General features: G+C 44.7%; 1 protein-coding gene across 5 annotated transcripts in view; it reads right to left on the reverse strand.

Annotated features, from left to right (window-relative positions):
• Positions 1–27,393, reverse strand: part of ICA1 (islet cell autoantigen 1) — a 70,501-nt gene that overhangs the window by 7,850 nt on the left and 35,258 nt on the right. For all 5 annotated transcript variants that reach the window (XM_040431246.1, XM_040431245.1, XM_040431249.1 and 2 more), the window contains exons 3-10: positions 25,352–25,523; positions 23,950–24,022; positions 22,328–22,451; positions 19,694–19,892; positions 12,127–12,252; positions 10,286–10,384; positions 5,548–5,639; positions 4,643–4,692 (exon numbers count right to left, since the gene is read on the reverse strand). In XM_040431246.1, coding sequence (XP_040287180.1) covers positions 4,643–4,692; positions 5,548–5,639; positions 10,286–10,384; positions 12,127–12,252; positions 19,694–19,892; positions 22,328–22,451; positions 23,950–24,022; positions 25,352–25,523 — 935 coding nt within the window. The remainder of the gene's footprint in view (positions 1–4,642; positions 4,693–5,547; positions 5,640–10,285; positions 10,385–12,126; positions 12,253–19,693; positions 19,893–22,327; positions 22,452–23,949; positions 24,023–25,351; positions 25,524–27,393) is intronic.

Raw genomic sequence — 27,393 nt, forward strand, 5'->3', positions numbered from 1 at the left:
TCCGCCTTGATGCCGGTAGACGGACAGGCACTCTCTGGTGTGCGGGCAGATAGTTTGATACCCTGGGTGGGCAAGTTTAAATATTTGGGGCTATATATAACACCTAGACTGCTGGATTTTGAAGAACTTAATTTAACTCCTTTGCTAAATACCTTTAGGCTTAAGGCTAGGACATGGGGTAGACTCTTTTTGTCGGTGGTGGGCAGAGTGAATCTCTTAAAAATGGTAATGATGCCTCAGTTACTATACATATTGAATAATGCACCTGTATGGATCCCAGTTGAGAGATTTAGGAAAATACATTCGATATTTAGAGATCTTATCTGGAAATATGGTCAAGCTAGGATTAAGCTGGAGACGCTGCAATATCCCAAGTCGGAAGGTGGCTTAGCTGTCCCTAACGCCTGGATTTATTTCTTAGCCTCTCAGTGTCAACATTTCAAGGGTTGGATGGAATTTCAGCTACCAGGTGTGACGGGGAAGATACTGCAACACTGGTTGGGTAGTAGGGATCTTATGGGTATTCTGGAGGGTGCAGGGATGCATGGGGGGAGAGAGAAAGTAACGCTTATAGAGCTTATGAAAAAAGTGTGGGCAAAGGTGAAATTGATCAGGGGAGTTGGTGGGGTAGGAGAGCTTTCCCCAATATGGAACAATAACCTGTTGCCAGAATTCATTTCTCTATCAGGAGTCCGAAATTGGGAATCCCATGGAGTAATGAGGATAGGTCAACTGATCGAGACTAATGTATTTAAATCATTTCAAGGTCTACAGCAGGAATTCAACATTCCTAAAGTGTGGTTTTATCAATATTTGCAGCTGAGACACGCCTATGGTGTCACGACAAGGAAGGGATGCATTATTGCAAAAGTGGATGTGGTCCATAAACTAGCTCTCCCAGCTGGAGGAAAGAGAGGGTTGATATCACAGGTGTATACTCTGCTTCTAGATACATTTTTGATAGGATTCCCTCTTACAAGGATGAGAAAATGGGAAAAGGATCTGGGGGACATCCCTAAGGAACAGTGGGAAGATATATTGGAGGCAGTCCCGAGAGTGTCTGTAAGTGAACAGGGCAAGTTGTCACAACTGTTTATCATCCACAGAGTCTACAAAACTCCAGTGTTTTTACGGAAAATTGGGGTTAGAACTGATGACAATTGTCCAAAATGTATGGCGGAAGGTGCAGATCTGTTTCATATGCTTTGGTCTTGTCCAGTGTTAAGTAGTTTTTGGGATGAGGTGTTGACTTTGATTAATCGTAACCTGGAGTTGAGGGTGCAGAAGGACCCAAAGATATGTGTGCTGGGATATGTGAAGGAGATTGGTGGGGGAGAGGCGGTCAAGGTGGCAGTTGGGAGACTATTGTATGTGGCCAGGAAGTTGATTGCTTTTAGGTGGATCCAGGGGAGTCCGCCAACAGTGGATGAATTTGTGAGAAAGGTGAATGACATGTTGACTTTAGAGAGGGGAGTGTTTGTTAGGAGAGGATGTCCTCAGAAGTTTGAGAAGTTGTGGAATGAATGGTTGTCTCACACTCATGTCGTAATATAATAAGGTCTTGAAAATTCATGCTCTGATCTGGGGGGGGGGGGGGATTGTTGGGTTTAAACAGTCAAATAACTTTGTAACTGTTTGTCTTTTATTGGTATATACATTATGTACAATAACTGTGGGAGATGTATCAAGTATATGGATATATGATATTGTTTTATACAATTCTTTGTATATGAGACGTGGAGGGGGGAAATTAACAGAAAATTGTAGACACTAACTGTCTTGTAATATGCCAATTTTATTTGAATAATAAAAACGATTTGATTGAAAAAAATAAACGTGCTGGGACATCCGAAAAGAGGTAACTCGGTACAAGCTCCGAGTACAATAACAAAGCAAAAAGGAAAGAAACTCAAAGTACCAAAAATAACAATTAAATAAATATTTTATTGAATCAAAGACATGATTAAAAACGCACATACAATTGATGCCAAGGACAGGGTAGGGGGAACAGGGAAGGAGAAAACAAGCGCCACCCTGGATGAACACACTGGTCTCACAGTACATACAGAAATAATAATAGGGTCATGAGAGAAATAAGTATATAAAAGGTACAATGACCAACTCATGGATCCGGTGTAGCAAGGTATATGTTAGATAGTATAAGGTAAGTATAGATCAGTAAGAAAACCAACCATGGCTGTGGTGCATGGTGTGCTGACCAGAATAGTAATGCAAAAATAATGTAAAGTCAGCAAAACAATGAATAAAAGCCAAGTGAGGAATCTCAACATCAGCAGCACAAAGCCGTGGGAGGGAGACTATGATCTAAAGCTTACCAAAGGTGGACCAAGTGTGGACAAGAGAACCAGGATGGCGCTACCCCAACGCGCGTTTCGGCGTGCCTTCGTCAGGGGGTAACGCCATCACTGTGAACCAGATATTTAAAGTCTCCTTGGACCAATGAAAAAGGCAGCACTTACTCGTCCCCAGGTGTGTTGATGGCCTGGCGCGCGCAAATCGATTACTGGAACATTCGGCAACCCCACGGCCGGCGTCCAGTCGACACGCCCACATCACGTGACAAAGTCACCTGATCGGGCGGCATTGACGTAAGGACGCTCGGGAGTGAGGCGCCGGAGGCAGCATCGAATGACGCGCGCGCACATCACAGAAGGGGAGGAGAAGCAGGACGTCAGTATATCAAGATGTAATTCTCGGCAATAGAATATATAATTGAAAACGGGAGCCAAACAATACATGCAGTACCCCAGCAAATGCATCCATGCTATAAAGGCCGAACATCTACTCATCATGCGATATAATATCAAGTTCTCATAATTACACAGCATATAAATTATATTTATATTTATATGCTGTGTAATTATGAGAACTTGGGGTTGCCGAATGTTCCAGTAATCGATTTGCGCGCGCCAGGCCATCAACACACCTGGGGACGAGTAAGTGCTGCCTTTTTCATTGGTCCAAGGAGACTTTAAATATCTGGTTCACAGTGATGGCGTTACCCCCTGACGAAGGCACGCCGAAACACGCGTTGGGGTAGCGCCATCCTGGTTCTCTTGTCCACACTTGGTCCACCTTTGGTAAGCTTTAGATCATAGTCTCCCTCCCACGGCTTTGTGCTGCTGATGTTGAGATTCCTCACTTGGCTTTTATTCATTGTTTTGCTGACTTTACATTATTTTTGCATTACTATTCTGGTCAGCACACCATGCACCACAGCCATGGTTGGTTTTCTTACTGATCTATACTTACCTTATACTATCTAACATATACCTTGCTACACCGGATCCATGAGTTGGTCATTGTACCTTTTATATACATATTTCTCTCATGACCCTATTATTATTTCTGTATGTACTGTGAGACCAGTGTGTTCATCCAGGGTGGCGCTTGTTTTCTCCTTCCCTGTTCCCCCTACCCTGTCCTTGGCATCAATTGTATGTGCGTTTTTAATCATGTCTTTGATTCAATAAAATATTTATTTAATTGTTATTTTTGGTACTTTGAGTTTCTTTCCTTTTTCCTTTACCTTTAACATAGCCAAGACGGATCCGTCTTGAACACTATTGAAAGTCAATGGAGGACGGATCAGTTTTCTATTGTGTCAGAGAAAACGGATCCGTCCCCATTGACTTACATTGTGTGTCAGGACGCATCCGTTTGGCTCAGTTTCGTCAGACGGACACCAAAACGCTGTCCGCCCCCAAAGCCGAATGGAGACGGAACTGATGCATTCTGAGCGGATCCTTTTCCATCCAGAATGCATTAGGGCAAAACTGATCCGTTTTGGACCGATTGTGAGAGCCCTGAACGGATCTCACAAACGGAAAGCCGAAACGCCAGTGTGAAAGTAGCCTAACCATCAAACGTGGGGGTGTTTGCTTTGTCCAGTTCAGCTTCAGACATAAAATGAAAGGAAAAAAAAATGGTTCAGAAAAAGACTAGATCAGAGAGATCCTGTGTCCGCTCACACACCATTCCCCTTGGTACATATCCAAATGACCTTTAACCCCTGGAGAATGAAATCTTACTACCAGAAGTGCGCCTCCGGGGGCCGGGATGTTACGTTTCTGCTTTCCCCTTTGTACCGTATCTCTCTCAATCTTTCTCATGCAGGATATAGAGGGCTTTAGGTCGGGTATATGTGGCAACTAGCCGTGACCAAAGATCGCTGTATAGCCATGCAGGCAGCGAACGGAATGGGGTTGCAGCACGATTTGCATATTGCTGCAACAACCCCCACCCCCAAAAAACAAAACAAAAAAAACTAAAAATAAAAAAAACACAATTCTGGGTTGTGGTAACCTGCGAGTTGCGCTGCCGCCCCACTCAGTTCAATGGTTGTACTGCTACACGGCGATCTTTAGTCGCTGCACTGCGTGTTCCAATTCATTACAATTTTCAAGATCTCTGCTTACAGTCCACTGAAAGGAGAGAGCCTTACTTACCTGTCCTGATCTGGTCCTGCTCAAAAGGACCAGGTCAGGATCGATGTGGGGTCCCAGAGGTCGGACCGCTACAAACCGAAAACTGATGGCGTACACTGGCGATATGCCATCACTCTATGAAATGGGAAAACCCCTTTAATCGTGGAAGCGCGGCCACCACTGTGCGGACGTACCTGATGACACGGATTCGGTCTCATTCTGCTGCTCATCTAAAGAAATCAGTCTGCAGGGGGGGGGGGAAGAAAAAGAGAAGTTTTTTGGTTTCAATAATCATGGTGGGCCGTAGTGTACCCATTTTCTCTGTTGCTTAGCAACAACGCTGTAAGGAGCTGGTGACACGGCCCGATATCTACGCTCCTGTCGAAATCACCATCTACATCAATACATGCATCCGACTCGCATAATCGCCAATGGTTCGTAATTTTCTAAGACAATCCTGGAAAATTCCGTTTGTCCTAACGTGAAAATGGGCGGGGGATGTATCTGGCTTTCAAAGTCCCGTTCATGCAGGGCTTTTTGCCGGCGAATCCAGGGGCTGCACTTCATATGGCGGTGGTTTATAGCTGCGACCACATGTCCTTTCTTGGAGCGGTGTCCAGATGGTCGCTGCTGCATGCAGGGCCTGCTCCATGGCACCGAAATTGAGAAGCCGCACCAGAATTTGTTTTTTCCCGCCCCCCAAAATCCGCCGGGTGAACTAACCCAGGCATGCTCAACCTGTGGCCCTCCAGCTGTTGCAAAACTACAACTCCCAGCATGCCTGAACAGAATACAGCTATCAGCCTACAGCAGGGCATGGCGGGAGTTGTAGTTTTACAATAGCTGGAGGGCCGCAGGTTGAGCATCCCTGAACTAACCCATATGACGACGTGTGCGTGTGTGTAAGCAGTGATGTATGTGGCGATTTAGATGCACACAAGGTCTCCAGGAGGACACCGCACAATCTCTCAGTGGTGCAGCCTCAGGCTTTGGCCCTGTAATTTGAAGTCATCCTATCTCGGCCCAGAAGTGAGACATTACAGCAGGGTTTTCACAGGCTTAATGTACTTTACAGGGACCTTTTTTTCCTGCCACTTACTGGTCATTGTCCTGCGTTTCAGGAGGGGCTTCCTTGGCCTTTGTTTTCTTCTTAGACTGGCGGCACAGTTTATCGAGCGGGTCTTGTAAACTCTAAAGTGGAAAATGAAAATGGAGGTCAAATGTTGTATCTATCAGCACAGTGCGCAGATTTGGGAACCTTGCCTTACTCTCTGTCTAGGGCACCGGGGGCCGATTTCTGCCCTGGTCGACTTTACTGATGTCACGGCCACAGCCTGCTATTGGATCCCCTGCACTGCCTTAACTCTCCTGCAGAGCGGTGCCCCAGCCACCTGGCTATGAAAGGAATTGCTCCCACTCAGGTAAATGCTGCACTTCTCTGCACAATGGGAGGCCGCGGCGCTGCTGCTACGAAAGGAGAACTTATGGCACTTTCACACTATCGTTTTTGTTTTCCGGTATTGAGTTCCATCACAGGACCTCAATACCGGAAAAAAAATGATCAGTTTTATCCTAATGCATTCTGAATGGAGAGGATTCCCTTCATGATGCATCACTTCAGTCCCTCTTATGTTTTCTGGACGGAGAAAATACCGCGGCATGCTGCAGTTTTCTCTCCGGCCAAAAATCCTGAACACCAGAATCCGCCATTAATTTGCATTAATTTACATTAAAGTGTATTAGTGCCGGCATTAAGTGTTCCAGCAAAACGGATCTAGCTTTCCTGTCTGCGCATGCCCAGACCTTAAAAAAAAATGCTAACATTTTTTATACTGGATCCGTTTTTCCGGATGACACCAGAGAGACGGATACGGTATTTCAATGCATTTGTCAGACAGATCCGCATCCGGATCCGTCTTACAAATGCCATCAGCTGGCGTCCGGATTGCCAGATCCAGCAGTCAGTTCCGGTGATGGAACTGCCTGCCGGAATCCTCTGCCGCAAGTGTGAAAGTAGCCTTAGAAGGAGTGCAGCCCTAAACCAGTGCTGCAGCCTCCTCATTCTCAGGACTGATAGTGGCCCCCAGAGACCGGACCCCCACTAAAGTGCTGGAGGGATTCGATAGGCGATGATGTCATCCTGTAGTTCACAGACAGACGGAGGAGAATGCATCTGCAAACCCTGCACCCTCTCTGGTCACATCCGTTTTACTTTTACTTGCACATAACTTGCATTGTGTCAATAGTAACCTCCAGAGCTGCATTTGCAATTCTGCCGATTGTTATCTGGAATCTATCAAAATTTTTATGATAGACCAGAGCTAAAAGGGCTTAGACAACCATTTGGACATCCTCCTATTAATTTGCGGATCAGCAAGCTCTGGGCTAAGAGTTTTTCGAGATGTCAATACTGATGACCTATCCTCTGAACAGGTCATCAGAATCTGATCGGTGGGGGGGTCTGACACCTGGGACCCCGCCGATCAGCTGTTTGAGAAGGTACCAGCGCTCCTGTGCTTTCTCTGTGCTCAACAAGCGCAGTGCAGTCCACTGTATGGATTTATATCAAGCTGGAGCTCAGGGGAGTGTCTTTTCTGCTGCAGCTCAGGAGGCGTGTCCATGCTCTGCCTATCACAGCTCAGGAGGCGTGTCCATGCTCTGCCTATCACAGCTCAGGAGGCAGTTGAGGGATGAAACTGAGCATGTGCGACCTTCTCAGTGAGCAGGACAAAACAATAGAAAAAACAAACAAACAGCAGGTGGCGCTGTACAGATAGATACATTTTATTGAATAACTCAGTGGCTATGATAAATTTTTAATTACATGCAATTACAAAAGTGTTCAGATCCAGGTGCTGGTTTCAAAACTGTAGAATATTTTTCATGGGGCAACCCCTTTAAGTCTCAGAAAACCCCTTTAAAAGGTCACATGACCAGGTCCCCACATTGAAAAAGTTTAAGATGGATGGATGCAACTGAATTACGTGAAACAAATTACACTGCTAGAATACTGGAGGGGAGAAGAAGCCCTACTGCTGGTACTTGTAGTTACACAGCATCTGGGAGCAGGCGGCTTAATCTTGTACAGCGCAATCTGCTTAAGTGCCGCCGGCGCGCCCACACAAGCGTGGGAACGAGTGCGATGGGGGAAATCCTGGTACTGAGAGCTCGGAGATGATAAATACTAAGTCAACAGAAGATAACGGAAAAATGGAGAACATTTGCTTTTCAGAAGCAGAATAAACTTGACTGAGCCAAAACAAAGCGAAAACCGGACGGACAAAATACATTCTGACCGGCCAAATCCAGGGCTGACCCTTCATAGCGAGGGCTCTGTAGTACCCGAGTAGACAGTCACAACCATTTCATTATATCGCACTGATCAGGTCTTTTACACCAGTCACTCCCAAAGCTGCATTCCAAATTCTGCCGGCTTCTATGTAGCTTTGAGAGCATAAAGTCGCACCCAGCGCTCCAGAGATCCGCAGATTAATAGGACAACGTCCAGATGGCTGTCTAAGCCCTTTTAGCTCTATCTGTCTATCATACAAATGCTGACGGATTACAGAATTGTGAATGCAGCTCTGGAGGTTACTATTGACACAATGCAAGTTCTGTGCAAGGCAAGTAAAAGTAAAACGGATGTGACCAGAGAGGGTGCAGGGTTTGCAGATGCATTCTTATCCGCGGTGCCCAGAGGGGGCCACAAATGCCCATCTGCCTCAAAGACCTTAAACATAAACACCTTAAAGGGGCAGTAGACATTTATGATGGAATATCATGATAATAGGACAAAATGTAGTGTGAGGTTAATGCACCTGACGGCTTGTTAGGGCCCACTTTGGGGGCCCGGGCTCTTTCAGAGATATCTCTACAAGTTATATGTAATGTACAGCAGGGGAGCGGCGCCAGGAATACACCTGTTCCACCTGGAGAGATATCGCTCTCTGGCTTTCTGCAGCGACTTGTTTGTCAGAGCGGTTCTCAGTCGGGACTATAAAAAATAACCGGCAAGCAGAGCGAGGAGCGGGCACAATAGTAAAGGAGATTTCTTCCCCTTGCGGCTCCAGCAGGACGCCCACGCGGCTGGTAATTAATGGGGCTGGAAGGCAGCCATATCTTTTCGTGTAGCCTTTTGTCACATGTTTTATTAATGAACATATTATAGCAACTGAACAAAATGTCTCCGTAACATGGGAGTCATAGCTCAGAGATGCTGAAACGTGGCGGCTGACTGACGCTGGAAATACGAAACTGAAAAAAAACAAACACAAAAAAACAAAACGTACACATCAGACTTGAACCGCCCGAACTCTGCAAAACCAAACTACATAACTCAAAGGCTGGGTTCACACGGGCGTTGCGGGTAAAGATGCGGCTGTGTTGCGGGAACATGCACGATTTTTCCCCGCGAGTGCAAAGCATTTTGCACGCGCGTGAGAAAAAAATCGGCATGTTTGGTACAGAGACCCGAACTTCTTCACAGAAGTTTGGGTTTCGGTTCAGTATTCTGTACATTTTATCATTTTCCCTTATAACATGGTTATAAGGGAAAATAATAGCATTCTTAATACAGAATGCTTAGTACAAGGTCAATTGAGGGTTAAAAAAAATTAACTCACCTCCTCCAATTGATCGCGTAGCTGCCGGTCTCCAGTTCTTTCTTTAGGACCTGTCAAAGGACCTGTGGTGATGTCACTGAGCTCATCACATGGTCCATCACCATAGTGATGTATCATGTGATGAGCACAGTGATGTCACCACAGGTCCTTTAACAGGTCCTGAAGAAAGAAAAGGAGATCAGTAGCTACGCGATTATTTTTTTAACCCTCAATTGACCTTCTACTAAGCATTCTGTATTAAAGAATGGTATTATTTTCCCTTATAACCATGTTATAAGGGAAAATAATACAGTGAATAGACTTTCTTCCTAGCAACCATGCGTGAATATCGCACCGTATCCGCACTTGCTTGCGGATGCTTGCGATTTTCACGCAGCCCCATTTACTTCTATGGGGCCTGTGTTGCGTGAAAAATGCACAATATAGAGCTTGCTGCGATTTTCACGCAACGCACAAGTGATGGGTGAAAATCACCGCTCATGTGCACAGCCCCATAGAAATGAATGGGTCCGGATTCAGTGCGGGTGTAATGTGTTCACCTCACGCATTGCACCCACGCGGAAAACTCGCCCGTGTCAAAGGGGCCAAATAATAAGCTTCTCCCACCACTCATGGTGCATCACATAGTGACAGATAGGAACCAAATCACTGAACTAGGAGTGGGCGATAAACCGGTATCTAGGATATACCGTGGTATTAAAAAATGGTGATATCACCTTTTTTTAAATAACCGCTGTATTTTTAGTGACATCATGAGGGTGGTCGCACATGACAGTGCTGTCCATTTTAAAAATGGGCGCTTCGTAGTCGTGTACTGATGAGTCGTACACGCTGACGCACATGTCCTGGCCTCAGCATCTGGCACAAATTACAAGTCAGTACGCTGCGCGCGTAAGTCAGTACCCATCGCAACGCGTGTTGCACAAGAGGATCAGGAAGCACAGACAGAGCGGTGACGCTAGCAAGAGTGGGGCCACAAGGAGACATTATACTAAGACTGGGGGCTAAAACTTGTAGAACTGTAGAGCGGTTCCTGCAATGACATATATACCGTACCACACAGACGTCACATGTTACAATGGGGCTAGTGGGAAACGTAGACCAGCAACAGCAGTGGGTGGTATGGCAATTCCCCTCCTCTAATTGTACCAATAAGGAACAGTTCAGGAATAATAGGCTGAACTGAGAAGGAAAAAACAGCAGACAACAGATCACCTTAAGAGTAGTGAATTCATATGGCTGGTATCCCTTGAAGCTTTCATGTATGGCGGCCATCGTGTGTGAGGTTTTCTCCCAAAAGTGAAGTAGTGTTGTCTGCCAAAGAAAGTCGACAAACACAAAGAGAAGAGAAATTAAGTAGAATAAAAGGTTCTCCTGGACTACAGCACATAGCAATAAAAAACCTAACATCAGGTAGAAGGAGCACTGCTCAGGGCCCCCTTTGCACATCAATTAAAGGGATTCTGTCAGCTCCTAAACACCAGAGAAACCAGTGCATAGTGTAAGTGATGCCGAGTCCGGTTATGTAATATTTCTCTTTATACTCACTTGCATACAACACTATGCTCCTACAAACCACCAGTAAAATGCACTAAGCGGACTCCTCTTTGAGCTCGGGAGTCCTCTCAATGCATTTTACTACTACTATAATACTGCCTCCTATGTACAAGAATATAACTACTATAATACTGCCTCCTATGTACAAGAATATAACTACTATAATACTGCCTCCTATGTACAAGAATATAACTACTATAATACTGCTCCTATGTACAAGAATATAACTACTATAATACTGCCTCCTATGTACAAGAATATAACTACTATAATACTGCCTCCTATGTACAAGAATATAACTACTATAATACTGCTCCTATGTACAAGAATATAACTACTATAATGCTGCTCCTATGTACAAGAATATAACTACTATAATACTGCCTCCAATGTACAAGAATATAACTACTATAATACTGCTCCTATGTACAAGAATATAACTACTATAATACTGCTCCTATGTACAAGAATATAACTACTATAATACTGCTCCTATGTACAAGAATATAACTACTATAATACTGCTCCTATGTACAAGACTATAACTACTATAATACTGCTCCTATGTACAAGAATATAACTACTATAATACTGCCTCCTATGTACAAGAATATAACTACTATAATACTGCTCCTATGTACAAGAATATAACTACTATAATACTGCTCCTATGTACAAGAATATAACTACTATAATACTCCTCCTATGTACAAGACTATAACTACTATAATACTGCTCCTATGTACAAGACTATAACTACTATAATACTGCTCCTATGTACAAGAATATAACTACTATAATACTGCCTCCTATGTACAAGAATATAACTACTATAATACTCCCTCCTATGTACAAGAATATAACTACTATAATACTCCCTCCTATGTACAAGAATATAACTACTATAATACTGCTCCTATGTACAAGAATATAACTACTATAATACTGCTGCTATGTACAAGAACATAACTACTATAATACTGCCTCCTATGTACAATAATATAACTACTATAATACTGCTCCTATGTACAGGAATATAACTGCTATAATTCTGCCTCCTATGTACAAGAATATGACTACTATAATACTGCCTCCTATGTACAAGAATATAACTACTATAATACTGCTCCTATGTACAAGAATATAACTACTATAATACTGCTCCTACGTACAAGAATATAACTACTATAATACTGCCTCCTGTGTACAAGAATATAACTACTATAATACTGCTCCTATGTACAAGAATATAACTACTATAATACTGCCTCCAATGTACAAGACTATAACTACTATAATACTGCTCCTATGTACAAGAATATAACTACTATAATACTGCCTCCTATATACAAGAATATAACTACTATAATACTGCTCCTATGTACAAGAATATAACTACTATAATACTGCCCCCTATGTACAAGAATATAACTACTATAATACTGCCCCCTATGTACAAGAATATAACTACTATAATACTGCTCCTGACATGTACTTACCTGATAATTAGTCAGAACATGAGATAACAGATTGCATCTACTGGCTCTGAGAAGATCGACTTTTTCACATACGTCGGTTTTCAGTCTATCAAATGCAGCTTTGGTGTGACGCACTTGTGCCTGGACCTAAAGGGAAAAGCAGGGAATGCATGCTATGTAAATTGCAGTCATAATTATGTGTTCTATAGCGCCACATACGGTTTTCAAGTAAACAAATGCAAAATGCAGAATTGCATGTCAGTACAGGGGGGGGGGGGGGGGGGCGCGCTCTTCTATCAGTACTTTCTATCCCACTGATCTGCTGGACTCCTGCAAGCACTGCGGCCTCTTTGCGGTTCGCCGTGGTCGGTCTACTGAACACCGTCGTACTCAGAAGTGCAGGATATTGCAGCCATGTAGATGACGTGCAAGTAGATGGACCGCAGTACTTGAGTGAGCATTGGAGCCCCTTCAAGCAGCTGACAGGTGGCGTTTCCATGAGCGGGACCCCAACAATTCAATGCTGCCGAGTTATCTTAAGGATGGGCCATTAATATTCTGAACCTACTGACTGCTGAGGTCTGGCTGTCCCGCTAGGCTGCCCCCCAGCAATTGATGGAGCATCCTGAGCCCCTCCACTAGCCTACCCCCTAAGACATAGGAGGACTAGTTTATGCTAGTAACAGTAACATCGCTCCAACCACAAGGACGGCACAAATCCTCCTCTTGTATGAAGCCATTCCGCTTCGCGGGGAGCAGCAACATCTACTTCATCCAAGAATCAACGGCGTGCGGCCTGCAAACGCCATGCCAGTCTTTTACGTCAGATCGGACCATGGATGCGTGAAGCCAAATGCTGTGTGACCAAATGTTCCCGTGACGAGGACAGGCTGCTGAACACTGGGGAAGCTATGCAGATCAGCGTGCGGATCTCTGGCACATCTTCTCCAGGCAGAAAGAAAAAGGAGACGTGACCTTGAAAGAGCAGTCCAAAAGGACTGAAGGAGGCTGAAACGCGTGGAGCGTCATACCAAGGGTTCCTAATGACTAAATATTCCAGATTATGGGATGGCAGGAGATTACAACTTCTCTCCAGTCTTCCGCATTACAGTGCTGAACTCCGAAATAGTCAATGCCACCCGGCCTGACGGGTGGTAGAAGAGTCCTTCTCGGCTTTACTACCTGCAACCTTCAGTTACCTCCAGAAATCCCACCTTCAGCCCTCACAGGTCCAGTTTCTACTGCTCCACATCCCATAGCATGGAGTGATCTTTGATAAATGTTCTCTCCCTGAAGATGGAGTCAAATTTGTTTTATTTTTGTCTCCCGGTATTAGAGAATCCGATACCAGGAAGGTCACCGCCGCACCAGGTGCACAGCCTTGCATGTAAGGATACCATTCACACAGTGATCTGTAGCTTCATTCTGGAGAAAAATACCTTTAATCCATATGCAAATAAGCAGTTAAGTGCACTGAGGGCGGGCCCAAGCCACTCTGCGCACCCTTGCCCCTCCTGCTTCATCTGCCATCCCCACCATTGCCTTCTTGCATAGTCATCTCGCCTGGCCCTGTCAACCAAGCAGGAGAAGGAGAGACTAGCAAAAGAAGCAGGAGGGGCAAGGGTGCACCACGTGGCTTGGGCCCGCCCTCAGTGCACTTAACTGCTCACATATAGATTAAAAGTGCTTTTTCTTCAGAATGAAGCAGCGGATCGCTAAGTGAAAGGTATCGGTACATTCAGCTGCGCTAGTCCTACAAGGCATTGTGCCTGGTTCATCAGGGACCTTCCTGCTGACAGGCTCCCTTTAAATCAGAATACATATTTTCATCCTGATTTGTCCGTTAGTTATTTTTTATGCCGATCTGCAGGAATATCCAGATATTGAAGATATATTATAATTGAAAATGATAGGTTGTGATGTCATAAAAAGCATCTGTATTTTTCCTCCAAATTGTACTTATTATATTTTGTTCTGGCACCTCTGATAGCCGCCAGTTAGGCCCCTTTCGCACGAGCGAGTTTTCCGTGCGGGTGCAATGCGAGACTTAAACGCATAGCACCCGCACTGATTCCTGACCCATTTATTTCAATGGTTCTGTGCACATGAGCGTGGTTGTTCACCCATCACTTCTGGGTTGCGTGAAAATCGCAGCATGTTCTATATTCTGCGTTTTTCACGCAGCCCTGGCCCCATAGAAGTGAATGGGGCTGCGTGAATAACGCATTGCGTCCGCAAGCAAGTGCGTTTTTCACTGATGGTTGCTAAGAGATGTTTTTTGTAAACCTTCAGTTTTTTTTATCACGCGCGTGAAAAACTGAACAACTGAACGCAATCACAGACAAAACTGACTGAACTTGCTTGCAAAATGGTGCGAGTTTCACTGAACGCATCCGGACCTAATCCGTATCATTCGTGTGAAAGAGGCCTTATTCCCCTCCAGCACGTACGGGCATGCTGGGCTCAGCAGAGTGTGCATGTGTTCTAAACAGCTGCCCTTGAGAACAAAACATAAGACTTATATACCACATAGGCATTTTGTGGAGAGCCATGAGATGGGTAGTCTGCAGCGGACCACCTAGTGTCAAACTGGCAGCTGAGGGGGCGATAGGAGAGGGTGTCTGTCCGTTACAGCTATCCTATCACAGGTGATAAAGTAGTCAGTGCATGAGGAGCGTCAGGGAAGGGTTAATGATCTATGCCAGCCGGCGATATTTCCATCCTTGTCCATGGGGAAGGATAGGGGCCAAGATGTCTGATGCATTCACAAGCTGATGAGAGTGATGATCTAACCTCCTGCGTCCCCCCTCCATCATGTAATACCCCATTGCATCAGGCAGCAGGAAGATCTTTAATCCTTCGATCCCTTCGGCTGTCATTTCTCAGGTCCTCGCGCTCAGTAATGCGCACTCCAACTGGGCGACCTCCAATTCCCTCTCCTGCATAATTGAACAGATGAAGAGGAATCTGCGAGCGCTGACGTAATCCCTTACAATGAGGGAATTTCTATATATAAACCCCCCACACCAGCAATGCAGCTACCCTGCGAGGGAAGGGGGCACCTCAATACCCTGGTGGTAGCATGCAGTCACCGTGTAGTCATTTCCTACTTTCAGTTTCATTCATTTGACCTGTCTGGATCTCGCCAACTCCTGGGCAGCGTACAAGTTAGGGTCCATTCACACGCCCGGATCCGCAAAACAGCGGGCCGGCACCCCAATAGAAATGCTTATTCTTGTCCAGACAAGAATAGGACATGTTCTATTTTTTTTGCGGAGCGGAAATGTGAATGCGGACAGCACACTGTGTGCCGTGCCGTCCGCGTCTTTTCCGTCCCAATTGAAAATAAATGGATCCGGACCCAAAGGGCGGACGTCTGAATGGAGCCTTACTCTCCAGGAATACCTTAGAGGTGTGATGGCTAACCTCCAGCTGTGGTAAAACTACAACTCCCAAGATGCCCCCTTGCTTGGCTGAATGGAGCATGCTGGGAGTCGCAGTGTCCCCACAGCTGGAGTGCCCGAGGTTAGCCATCACTGCCTTAGAGTATTAGAACATTCGTCAGTAGCCTTGTAAATCCGTCGCTTGGGAAGGGGGTTAGACGGATTTTCTTCATAGGAAATGTTATTCTCTGTTCACACCCAAAGCTAAATTCTGCTAACGTCTCGTTACCAGTGATCAAGGTGTTGTGGGAGGTCAGATAGGATTAGATAGAGCTCAGCGGCTAGATCACAGGACTGACCGAGTCTGGTGGAGCGTCACTTCTCAGTTTTTAAAGAGAGACAGAATTCTGAAAGCAGCTTTGGATGTGAATGGAGACACAAGAAACCAATCAAAATGCTTACAAAAGCGGTGAAGTAATGTACAGACGACCTAACCTACTGATGAAACCGTAGCTGCGCTATGAAGTGATTATTAATCTCTAAAATTGGAGATTTTTATGGTGAATCCCACCGATTTTGGAGGGATCCGCGGACAATAAATGGGTATTAGTCAGAGAGGTGGCACCAGAGATGCCCGACAGCCTCTTATCTCTCTCCATAGAACTAGCAGGCCAAGCAGAAAGCGTGAAGTAGCTATCAACTATGGCATCTCCGGTGATCTTAGTTTAGACCTGTGGCTCTGCAAATATGGCAAAACGACAGCACTCAACATGGCCGACCATGATGGGAGTTGTTGTTCTGCAACAGCAGGTTGGAGATCACTCGTTCAGAGAGTGAGTGGGCCAACATCGCCACCTGCTGTCCACACTTCAGACTGCAGCTGATGAGAAAGTTACTCGAACTGAATAATTTATGGTCCAGAGAATTCAAGGCGTCAAGAACGATGTCAGATACGTCTGGCTACAGACACGAATACTGGAGCGATCCCCATGATCACTGCTCAATAAGCAGCAATGCTGATGTAAGAGCGCGGCTCGTCCGCGTCTAATGCAGGAATACATGACAGACACCCATACACCTAGGGCCCATGTTGAAAAACCCAGGACATGCACTATACTGCTCTATGCATCACTGAACACAGATCTGTAGACAATGATCTCCAACGGACGCCAGCTCCAGTCCTACAGAGGCATATGGACTGAATTGTGTATTGGGACCGCAATAGGGAAGATTTTTAATACACTAGTGATACACCGGCGCTTGCACTGGATTAAACTGACGCAGCGGTACCGCAACGGTATCGCCACCGTTGGAAATCAAATCAATGATGTGTACAATATATGTGTTAGGTACTGCGCGACCTATACCCCCTATTGCTTTCTTTACCAGTGTGGCGCCATGAAAGTACGCAGTAACTATTACAGAAACTTACAGTTTTATTGGAATATCTTTATCCTGGATGTTCCTCTGCAAGGGCTGTTCTCCTGCGTCTTTCTAGTTTTCTTCTTTTTTCTTTTCTTTTTGGTGCCGTTCGGGATGAGGAAAGGTGTAGGGGGCTGAGCCCTAGTGGTAATAACAGTTTTTTATAAAAATGTGGAGCTTGCCCCGGCCGGTGGCACAGCTCGTGGTTAAAAGGAGCCGCTTGTTCGCGCTCGCTCGGAGCGCTGCGTGACGTCACGGCAGTGGCTACGGTGGACCAGGAGGACCAAAAGTTTCTGTAATAGTTACTGCGTACTTTCATGGTGCCACACTGGTAAAGAAAGCAATAGGGGGTATAGGTCGCGCAGTACCTAACACATAAGATTTTGAATACGTCTGAATCCGGCCTTGAAGGGGTTATCTGGAAATTTTATATTGGTGACCTATGCTCAGGACAAGTGATCACTATCAGATCTAAGGGGCTCTTCCTAGTCCAGTGACACCACCATACATCAGTCACACGGCTAAGTCTACTTTCACACTGGCGTTTTGGCTTTCCGTTTCGGAGATCCGTTCAGGGCTCTCACAAGCGGTCCAAAACGGATCAGCTTTGTCCTAATGCAGTCTGAATGGAAAAAGAGGATCCGCTCAGAATGCATCAGTTTGCCTCCGTTCAGCCTCCATTCCGCTCTGGAGGCCGCTTGCAGCGTTTTGATGTCCCCCTGACGATGCGGAGCCAAACGGTCCTGGCACACAATGTAAGTCAATGGGGACGGATCCGTTTTCACTGACACAATATGGTGCAATTAAAAAAGTATAAGTCAGTGTAAGTCGAAACGGATCCGTTTGCATTATCATGAACAAAAAAAATTATTATTTTTTCATGGTAATGCAAACGGATTGGTTCTGAACAGATACAAGTGTTTGCATTATCGGTGCGGATCCGTCTGTGCAGATACAAGACGGATCCGCACCTAACGCAGGTGTGAAAGTAGCCTAACATATAATACAAACGGATCCGTTCATGACGGATGCATGTGGTTGTATTGTTGTAACGGATCCGTTTTTGCAGATCCATGACGGATCCGCCCAAAACATGAGTGTGAAAGTAGCCTTAGGCATAGCTCAGTACCATTCAAGTGAATGGGGCTGAGCTGCAATACCAAGCACAGCCACTATACAATGTACGGCGCTGTGATGGTATGTTGTGAAGAGACTGCACTGCTCACATGAGCTCCGATGAGCATAGCGGCCTCCTCAAACAGCTTGCTGGCCTGGGGTGCTGGTAAACGTACCCCCCCCCCCCCCCCCCCCCCCAATCGGATGTTGATAACCATCAATATCAAATTCCTAGATAATCCCATTAACTTGAGAATGGTGTTAGAAAAGCAGGGCCTTGACTCTTACAAAAATATATGTCAAAGGGGTTGGCCGATTTCTAATACTAGTGCCATATCTAGTTATGTACGCTCCATACAAGCATACGTGACTGCACACGGTCCTCCAGCCGACCCAGCGTCAGTAAGGTAATCAAATTTACCTGTCACCCTCCGCATCAATGGCCTGCGAGATGGCAGCAACCACTTCCGCTGGCTGATTCTGGTAGCCAATTATTCTGCGCGGGCACGACAAATGGGTGCAGCAGCATCATGCACAAATGGTGTGGAGTCTGCTGCTTGTATATTCACAGGTCCTGGATGCGTCCGTCTACTGTTCAGCGCCTGAACAGGATAAAAGGCTCCCGGAATTAGCCAGAGGAAGTGGTCGCCGCCATCTTGCAGCCCACAGACCCAGCAGGCGACAGGTAAGCATCTTCACTTCGCTGGGCCTCCAATAAGTCAGTACACAGCATACATATGATTGAACGCAGCATACATGACATTTTGACAAATTACAGTATGCAAAAAAAAGTTTTACTTTATTTCAAAGCCATTAAAAACAGAAACCGCCATAGCAAATGTCCAAGTTGAATAGAACAGCCACTTATCTGAGGCGTTTCTGACCCATCTTAGTTTAAGAAATGCATCCGTTAAGTGTTTGTGCCCTTGAACTTGGACATTTGATATGGTGGTTGCAGTTTTTATTGCTTTGAAATAAAGTAAAACTTTTTATTTTGCTGGATCATCTGCAAATGGTAACTTTAAAGGCTATGTACAATTTATAATATATATATATATATTTTTTTTTTATTAATGCATTGTACTCTTTTTAAGCTAAATATTTTTTCAATTGGTCTTTATTAATAATGATGAGCCGTTTTCCCTTCACAGCTTTGAGTTTATCTACTAGCAGAGTCTGCATTTCGTCTCCGCTTGTCAGGCAGCTCAGCTGACGGCTCCTTATCTCTACTCTCTGACGTTATAAACATCCATTATAGCTCAGTTCTTATCTTACTGATAAGAATGTGGCTTAAATAAGTGTTTATGACCTTAGTAATTTAGAAATAAGGGTTAATAGATGAAAGTAAAAGTACCAGTCACACAGCTAGAAAAACAGTTAACCCTTGGTCACAGAATGGCTCAATATTTTTTAATAAAAACCAATTGAAAAAATGATTAAAAATAATTTAAATGCAATCATATAAAAAAAAAAAAAAATTGTCCCCGAAGGTGTACATAGCCTTTAAAGAGAAGCGAAGAGCGCTTCCGGATTTCGTGCACCCCGTGAGCTCAAATATCCCAATTTTTTTTCTCATTCTGACAAATTACCTTTGAATTTGACCTACACCCCTTTAAGAAATTTAGATAAGAAAACAATGATATTGAGGATTGGATGTATACAAATACCTTTCTAAATTTTTCCATCTGCTTGTATAAGTCGGGGTCCAGTTCTTGAGAGACATCCTTCATCCACAGGAGAACCCCACGATACTCAGTTCGGGCCTGCTCCATCCTGTTTACGGTCAGCCAGCAGTCGGATATTGCTCGGTAGCGGAAGGTTTCCACCTCCTGGTGAAGACGAGATAAAGGACTTCTCAGAGCCAGCCTGAAAGAGTGCGGAAACGGATCAGAAGCCTATCGACGCACACAGTTTCATCTCCGGATCTACACACTTTATGTATCTTCTACACTGGAAATGGGTTAAAGGAGAACTCGGAACACACCGGCTTCCTAATAAATTTGCTCTGCATGAATTCCTTTTTTAAGACTAGGAATAATTGTTTCAGCCATTTTTATAACTAGTCTTGCCAGCAGTGTTAACCCTTTCACTACCAGCGCCGAACATGGCACCCGCTCGCACGTGCACCGGGCGTCATGGTCGGCAAGTCTCTGTCGTTTCAAACAGCAGAGACCTTCGGCTAATTACCGTGACCTGCAATAATGTCGATCGCGGTAATTAAAGGCTTTAGATGCCGTGAACAAGTGAGATCACAGCATCTAAATGCGCAAAAACCCAGAAGCTCGTGCTTCTGGGCTTCCTACCGTTGCCCTGTGCGGCCAATGGGGGCATCGGTAGTTGTGCTGTACACTGTAAGCCTCGCGGACGAGGCTTATAGCGTTCATGCTGCAATTCTTATTTTCTTTATTTATCAGGATAAGAAATGAGCAAAAATTCAATCCAAATCCCATTTTAAAAATCCTTGATAGTATATAATGAAAAATTAAAAAACATAATTTATAGGCTCATATATAAGCTTAAAAAAAAAATTCTAATATTTTTTTTTTAAGTTCAAAAATAAAATATTAAAGTTTAAATCATCCGCCTTTCTGTATAGTTAAAAAATAAAATACCTAACAATAAATATAAACATCAAGGATATCACCGCGACCGAAAACGCCCATACTATTAAAATATTAAAAAAAAGATTTCCAATATGGCGAATGGCGTAATGGAAAAAAGGGTCAAAATGGCCAATTTGCCATTGTTTTCATTGCTTCTTTACCCCAAAAAAAAGTAATAAAATGTGATCAAAAAGTCACGCACACTTCAACATGGCATCAATAAAAACTACTGATTATCCCGCAAAAATGAGCCCCTAAACAGCTCAGTAGACACAAATATAAAAAAGTTATGGGGGTCAGAATATGGTGATGTAAAAAAATTAATAAAATGTATAAGTTTACATTTATTTTTACACTACACTATTTAGATTTTTTTTTAAAACTATACATATGGGGTATTGTTGTAATCGTACTGACCCAGAGAATGAAGGGCATGGGTCAGTTTTGCCACAAACTAAACGCCGTGGGAACAAAACCCATAAAACGGTGGAGGAATTGCGTTTATTTTCCCAATTCCACCCCATTTGGAATTTTTTTTACAGCTTCCCAATACATTTTATGCCACAATTAATGGAGGCATTAAAAAGTACAACTTGTCCTGCAAAAAATAAGCCCTCATACAGCAATGTGAACAGAAAAATAAAAAAAGTTATGGCTCAAGGAAAATAGGGAAGAAAAATGAAAACGCAAAAAAAAACAAAAAAAAAAAAACTCTGGTAGTGAAAGGGTTGAACCGACGACGCATTAGTGATTGCCAGTGCACGTTTTCCAACCTGTTGTTCACAATCTGCCTATGAAGGTTGTCGGTTTAGATGATGGTGCCAATAGTTAAAACAAGTCACCGACTGATTTTTTGCCATGACTTGTGGCCGGGTCTGGGATCCATTGCTTGGATGCAGATTTGTCCTTCGGCACAAATTCAATATGGCAGATCAAGTTTTCCACAGCTATCTGCCATAGGTCGCCATCTGTCACGCTTGTTCAAACGCTGTCGTTACAAAATGTCTACATCACCCTTTTTCGTGTATGGCCAGCATTACTCCAAGTCCACTCACCCATTAAAGGGGATGTCCCAACCCAAGCCGTCATGCGCCACTTGGGGACATATCAACATTGAGGCCACTGAACACATAGCTCTGCATAGGAGCTGTAGGCACAAACGGTAGGATTTTTCTAATCCACTCTATTTGCAGAGATGCGCCTATTGCTTTTTGAATGTAGATGCAAGGCACTTGCTAATGTATTGTGATTATCCATATTGCCTCCTTTGCTGGCTGGGTTAATTTTGTCCATCACATTATACACTGCTTGTATCCAGGGGTTACGACCACCATACAATCCAGTAGTGGTGGTCGTGGTTGCACACTATAGGAAAAAGCGCCAGCCTCTCTAGTGGCCGGGACTGTGGGAGTGCACATAGGCTGGGGCTTATTCCTATAGTGTGCAAGCACGACCACCACTGCTGGATTGTATGGTGGTCGTAACCCCTGGATACAAGCGGTGTATAATGTGATGGACAAAATTAATCCAACCAGCAAAGGAGGCAATATGAAGAAGAACAACAATACATTAGTAAGTGCCTTGTATTAACTTCCTCTACATGATAAATGCCACTTGTTGAAGGGAGAGGACCCCTTTATAGGACATTTCAACATAGGTTGTCTTATCCCCGGGAGCTCTTTCTAAAGCACCACTTACCTCTGCTGTGAAGAGAAGCAGAGAGCTTTTCCCGTGGCCTGCATAATTTTCCCAGCCCTTGATTTATCCTGAGATCCCTGGGAACGGAGAAATTTCCCCAGTTCGTTCTCTTCTTGGGATAAAACTAAAAGGAAAAGAAAGCAAAGAATAAGATACAAAAATCAGACCGCACGAGGGCTCTGCAACCTATGGCTCTTCAGCCTTTTAAAAACTACAACTCTCAGCAGGTTTCACAGATCTGACAGTACTAGGAATATATAGCATTGTATTCCAAATACTACAGCAGAAAAGCACATAAGCAAATAATCATCTAGACGCAAAAAAAAAGAAAAAGAAAAAAGAAAAAGAAATAAGATGTCTAATATTCATGAGGACAAGATAAATCAGGGAGTGCAGAGACTTGGCGGCCGTGCAGGCTACAACAGTACCTAAAGGCTTCTGTCACCCCCCCTTGTGCAATTTTCATTAGCCGACAATAGCTATTTGCTGATGTCAGCTGAGTGCAGTCATACATGTCCTACCTTTGTCTGTGGCTTCTTTCTTGTAAAAATCACACTTTTATCATATGCAAATTTCTTCACTACCAGCAAGTTGGGCGTGTACTTGCTGGTAGGGGTCGACCGATATTGATTTTTTAGGGCTGATACCGATAATTTGTGAACTTTCAAGCCGATAATTTATACCGATATTCTGGTAATTTTCATTTTTGAAAAAATAAAATAAAATCCTACACAAATCTGCTGAAAATTAATATGTTTATTAACGTTTTTTTTTATTTTTTTTTCTCGTGTTTTTTTAAACTAACTTTTAGCCCCCTTAGGGACTAGAACCCTTGTCCTATTCACCCTGATAGATCTCTATCAGGGTGAATAGGATCTCACACTGTCCCTGCTCCTCAGTCTTCTGCGCAAGCGCGGCCCAGCGGGATTCGACAGGAGAGGTGGCCAGAACCAGGGGAGACCAAAGACAACATCAGGTAAGAGGGGACTTATTGTCTAAAAAAAAAAAAAAGGGGTGGGAATTGGGTAATAACCTGTATTTAGAAAAATTATCACTGTCAAATCATTAACAGATTTAACAGTGATCATTAAGATGAGAATACCCCTTTAAGGCCACTTTCACATTAGCGTTTTCAATTCCGCTATAGAGATCAGTCATAGGATCTCAATAGAGGAAGAAAACGCTTCAGTTTTGTCCCCAATCATTGTCAATGGGGACAAAACTGAACTGAACAAAACGGAGTCACCAGAATGCATTCTGTTCCGTTTGGTTGCGCTCCCATCACTGCAAGCAGTGTTTTTCTGTCCGCCATGTGGTGCGGAGCAAGACAGATCCATCCTGACACACAATGTAAGTCAATGGGGACGGATCCGTTTTCTCTGACACAATAGAAAATGGATCCGTACCCCATTGACTTTCAATGGTGTTAAAAACGGATCCGTCATGGCTATAGAAGACATAATACAACCGGATCCGTTCATGACGGATGCATGCAGTTGTATTATGGTAACGGAAGCGTTTTTGCAGATACATGACGGATCCGCAAAAGACGCTAATGTAGCCTTACCCACAAGAGGGCGCTGATTGTGCTCTGAACGACAGGAGAACACATAAAAACTTACAGCAAATCCTCTTCTGATACTGCTCAATCACCTTCAGCAGCTCCATACACGTCCGCTGGATAGAATGGAAAAGCTGGAGAAAAGAGGAAAAATTATCAAACCGGTGCCTTGTGGAGGTATTATCAGCAGATGCATCACCTACAGTACGTGTCCACTATCCCAAATTTCAGGAATTATCTTGTTCTGGATAAGTAATGCATGTACACAGTGACTGCACCAGCAGATTACTGAGTGCAGCTCTGGAGTATAATACAGGATATAACTCAGGATCAGTACAGGATAAGTAATGTTATGTATGTACATAGTGACTGCACCAGCAGAGTAGTGAGTGCAGCTCTGGAGTATAATACAGGATATAACTCAGGATCAGTACAGTAATATATTTGTAAATGTATTACTATTCTTATGAGAAAATGACCTTTTGTTCGAATCAAAATTTTATTTTCATACCATGGACGGTGAATGACAGACAGCTCCGCTCCCCCTCTATAACTGGCCTCTGCATAGATCACACTCACTACACCTTCCTATAGAGCTTGAGTTTTGACGGGCTTTGCAGGCAATAAATATTGCTGACTTATCCTCAGGAAAGGTCATCAATATCTGATTGGCAGTTATTCCTCTTCAGAATAATTTGAGAGATGGTCGCACTTGTGTGGCTCCCTCCATTCAATTCTATGGGACTTCCTAAAATAGCAGCACTCAGGCCTCATGCACAGAACTGTATGTATTTTGTGGTCCTCAATATATGGATACCATCCGTGTTACATCCGTGTTTTTTGTGGACCCATTGACTTCACTTTGCGGACAGAAGGATGCGGAAAGAACAAGGATTATCCACGTGCTTTGTGCATCCGTATGTCCGTTCCTCAAAAAGATAAAGTATGTCCGCAAAGTGAAGTCAATGGGTCTGCCAAAAAATGCACACAGACTTCATCCGCCAATGGATATGGTTGTGTGCATGAGGCCTTACTCTGCTATTCTCGGAGGTCCAATATAAGTTAATTGTAGAGCGCCATGAATACGTTACCACCTTTCCATTCCTGGTGAAGCTAGACGGGGCCCCGTTCTTTTTGAGGCAGGAGAGGGTCCAGAGGTGGGATATGCCATAAATGTTCAGATGGGAATACCCCTTTATGGGCTTGTCCAGGCTTAATAAAAACATAGCTGCTTTCTTCCAAAAACAGGACAGGTTGTGTGGTGCTGCAGCTCTGCCCCATTGACTCCAATGGAGGTGAGCTGCAGCACCAGACACAACCATGGACAGGTGCGTTGCTATTTTTCGGAAGAAAGCAGCCATGGTTTTCTAATCCTGGACAACCCCTTTAAGCGAAGGAAAACTCCTCTAACTGATTAATACCTTACTGACTTTGTTTTACATCACACAACCCCTGACACCAACCTCAAGTTTGGCATCGAGGTCCGAGTCCGAGGACACGACGTGCTCATCTTCCTTCTTTCCGGTAACCTTTATCAGCGTCTGCTTGGTCTTCCAGTACTTCTGCTGCATCTTATTCACCACCGACTTCTCTTGACCTTGAGCATAGCGGTCGTAGAACTCTCTAGAGTAATGGCTGTAAGAAATCGGGGTCAAATCATTAGAAAGAATATGGGAGTACATTCACTTGACAACGAGATACTCTGTACAACTGATGGGTACGTGCTATACCCTGGCACAAGGAGATACTCTGTACAACTGATGGGACGTGCTATACCCTGGCACAACGAGATACTCTGTACAAATGATGGGACGTGCTATACCCTGGCACAACGAGATAATCTGTACAAATGATGGGACGTGCTATACCCTGGCACAACGAGATACTCTGTACAAATGGTGGGACGTGCTATACCCTGGCACAACGAGATACTCTGTACAAATGGTGGGACGTGCTATACCCTGGCAGAACGAGATACTCTGTACAAATGGTGGGACGTGCTATACCCTGGCACAACGAGATAATCTGTACAAATAGTGGGACGTGCTATACCCTGGCACAACGAGATACTCTGTACAAATGGTGGGATGTGCTATACCCTGGCAAACCCCCCCCCCCCCCAACCTGGCCTGCATTATAATGTTCTAATCCCACCCCCCACGTCACCCCTAACATACTGGCTTCTGTCTGCCATCTTGACTTGGAAAGAAGTAACCAGGCATTCGCAAGTCAAAGGCCCAGGAGGTGCCATGAACTGCGTTCTGCGCAGCAGCGTGCAAGTCACAGGCAGCAAAGGGGAGAAGCAGAAAAAGCAGGAAGATTCAAAGTTGTCACCCAGACAGATCCTTAAGAATTCCCACTGCAAACTTTTTACTAAAACTGACAGGCAAATGATAAGGACGAAGTGTTATGGGCACATTGTCACCCCCTCCCCCCCCCCCTTCGGCTCCATATTGGTGAATGGAGAGCTCATGGCGCATGTTCGGCATTCACTTTTATGGGCGTTCCCAAAAGAGCCAAGCAAGCACGATCGGCTATCTCAGGAACTCCCATAGAAGTGAATAGAGAGTGTACGGTCTATTCCTGAGACAGCCGAGTGTGCTTGCTCGGCTCTTTTGGGAACGCCGAGCATGCGCCGTGCGCTCTCCATCGCTTTGGGGGTCTCTGTTCTAGAGATAGGCAAGACCCGCACCTAAAGTATCTGACATGGGCGGCATATCCTAGCGATATGCCGCCAGTGTGCGAGATGGGCCGACCCCTTTAAGACTTTATGTTTCTTACTAAAAAACGGAAGCGCTTGCCATCGCGTGAAATTATGAAACTAATTCTTCTGAACGGATCCACTATGGCAAGGAGACGCCCCCTGAGAAAAGCGGCCATCTCCCCCTCCCTGTACCGATGCTATTAATTAGCCTACCAGGCGCCAGAACGGGGGGGCACAACGGAGAAGCATATCTGGAAAAAATATATAGCGCTATGGCGTCTACTAAACGTGGGCTACAGCGTGAGGGCGGGGCGTTGATTTTATAAAGTAAAAACTGATGAAAGGTCTTATTTAAAGGGGTTTGCACAGATTCAAAATGTATCCCCCCTATCCTAACAGGTGAGGGGATCATGTGTCTGATCCCTGGGGGGGCTCCCAGCAGTCTGCACCCCCGTTTGTATGGAGTGCTGGCAGAGAACGCACGCCATTCTGACAGAGGCAGCAGAGGACAGCGCGGGTCTGTCGTCATCAGTCTCATAGACTTTAAAGGAGGTGTCAGCACAGCACTCCATTCAAATTGGGGGGGGGGGGGGGCACGACTCTGCGCTCTCGGAATCGCCTGTGGCTAAGGGGATACGTTTTTAAATCAGAGAAAACCCCTTTAAAGATCTATACCTTCGTCCATACGGCATACGCACCCCAAACGTATCCGTGGGCTCCCATTAACCCAACGGATGCCACAATAACGTACTTTCGGCCTTATGCAGAGGCACCCGTATACGTGCCTTCATAACGCGGGCA

The sequence above is a fragment of the Bufo bufo genome, chromosome 5 (assembly GCF_905171765.1).
Source record: "Bufo bufo chromosome 5, aBufBuf1.1, whole genome shotgun sequence".
Lineage (NCBI taxonomy): Eukaryota > Metazoa > Chordata > Amphibia > Anura > Bufonidae > Bufo > Bufo bufo.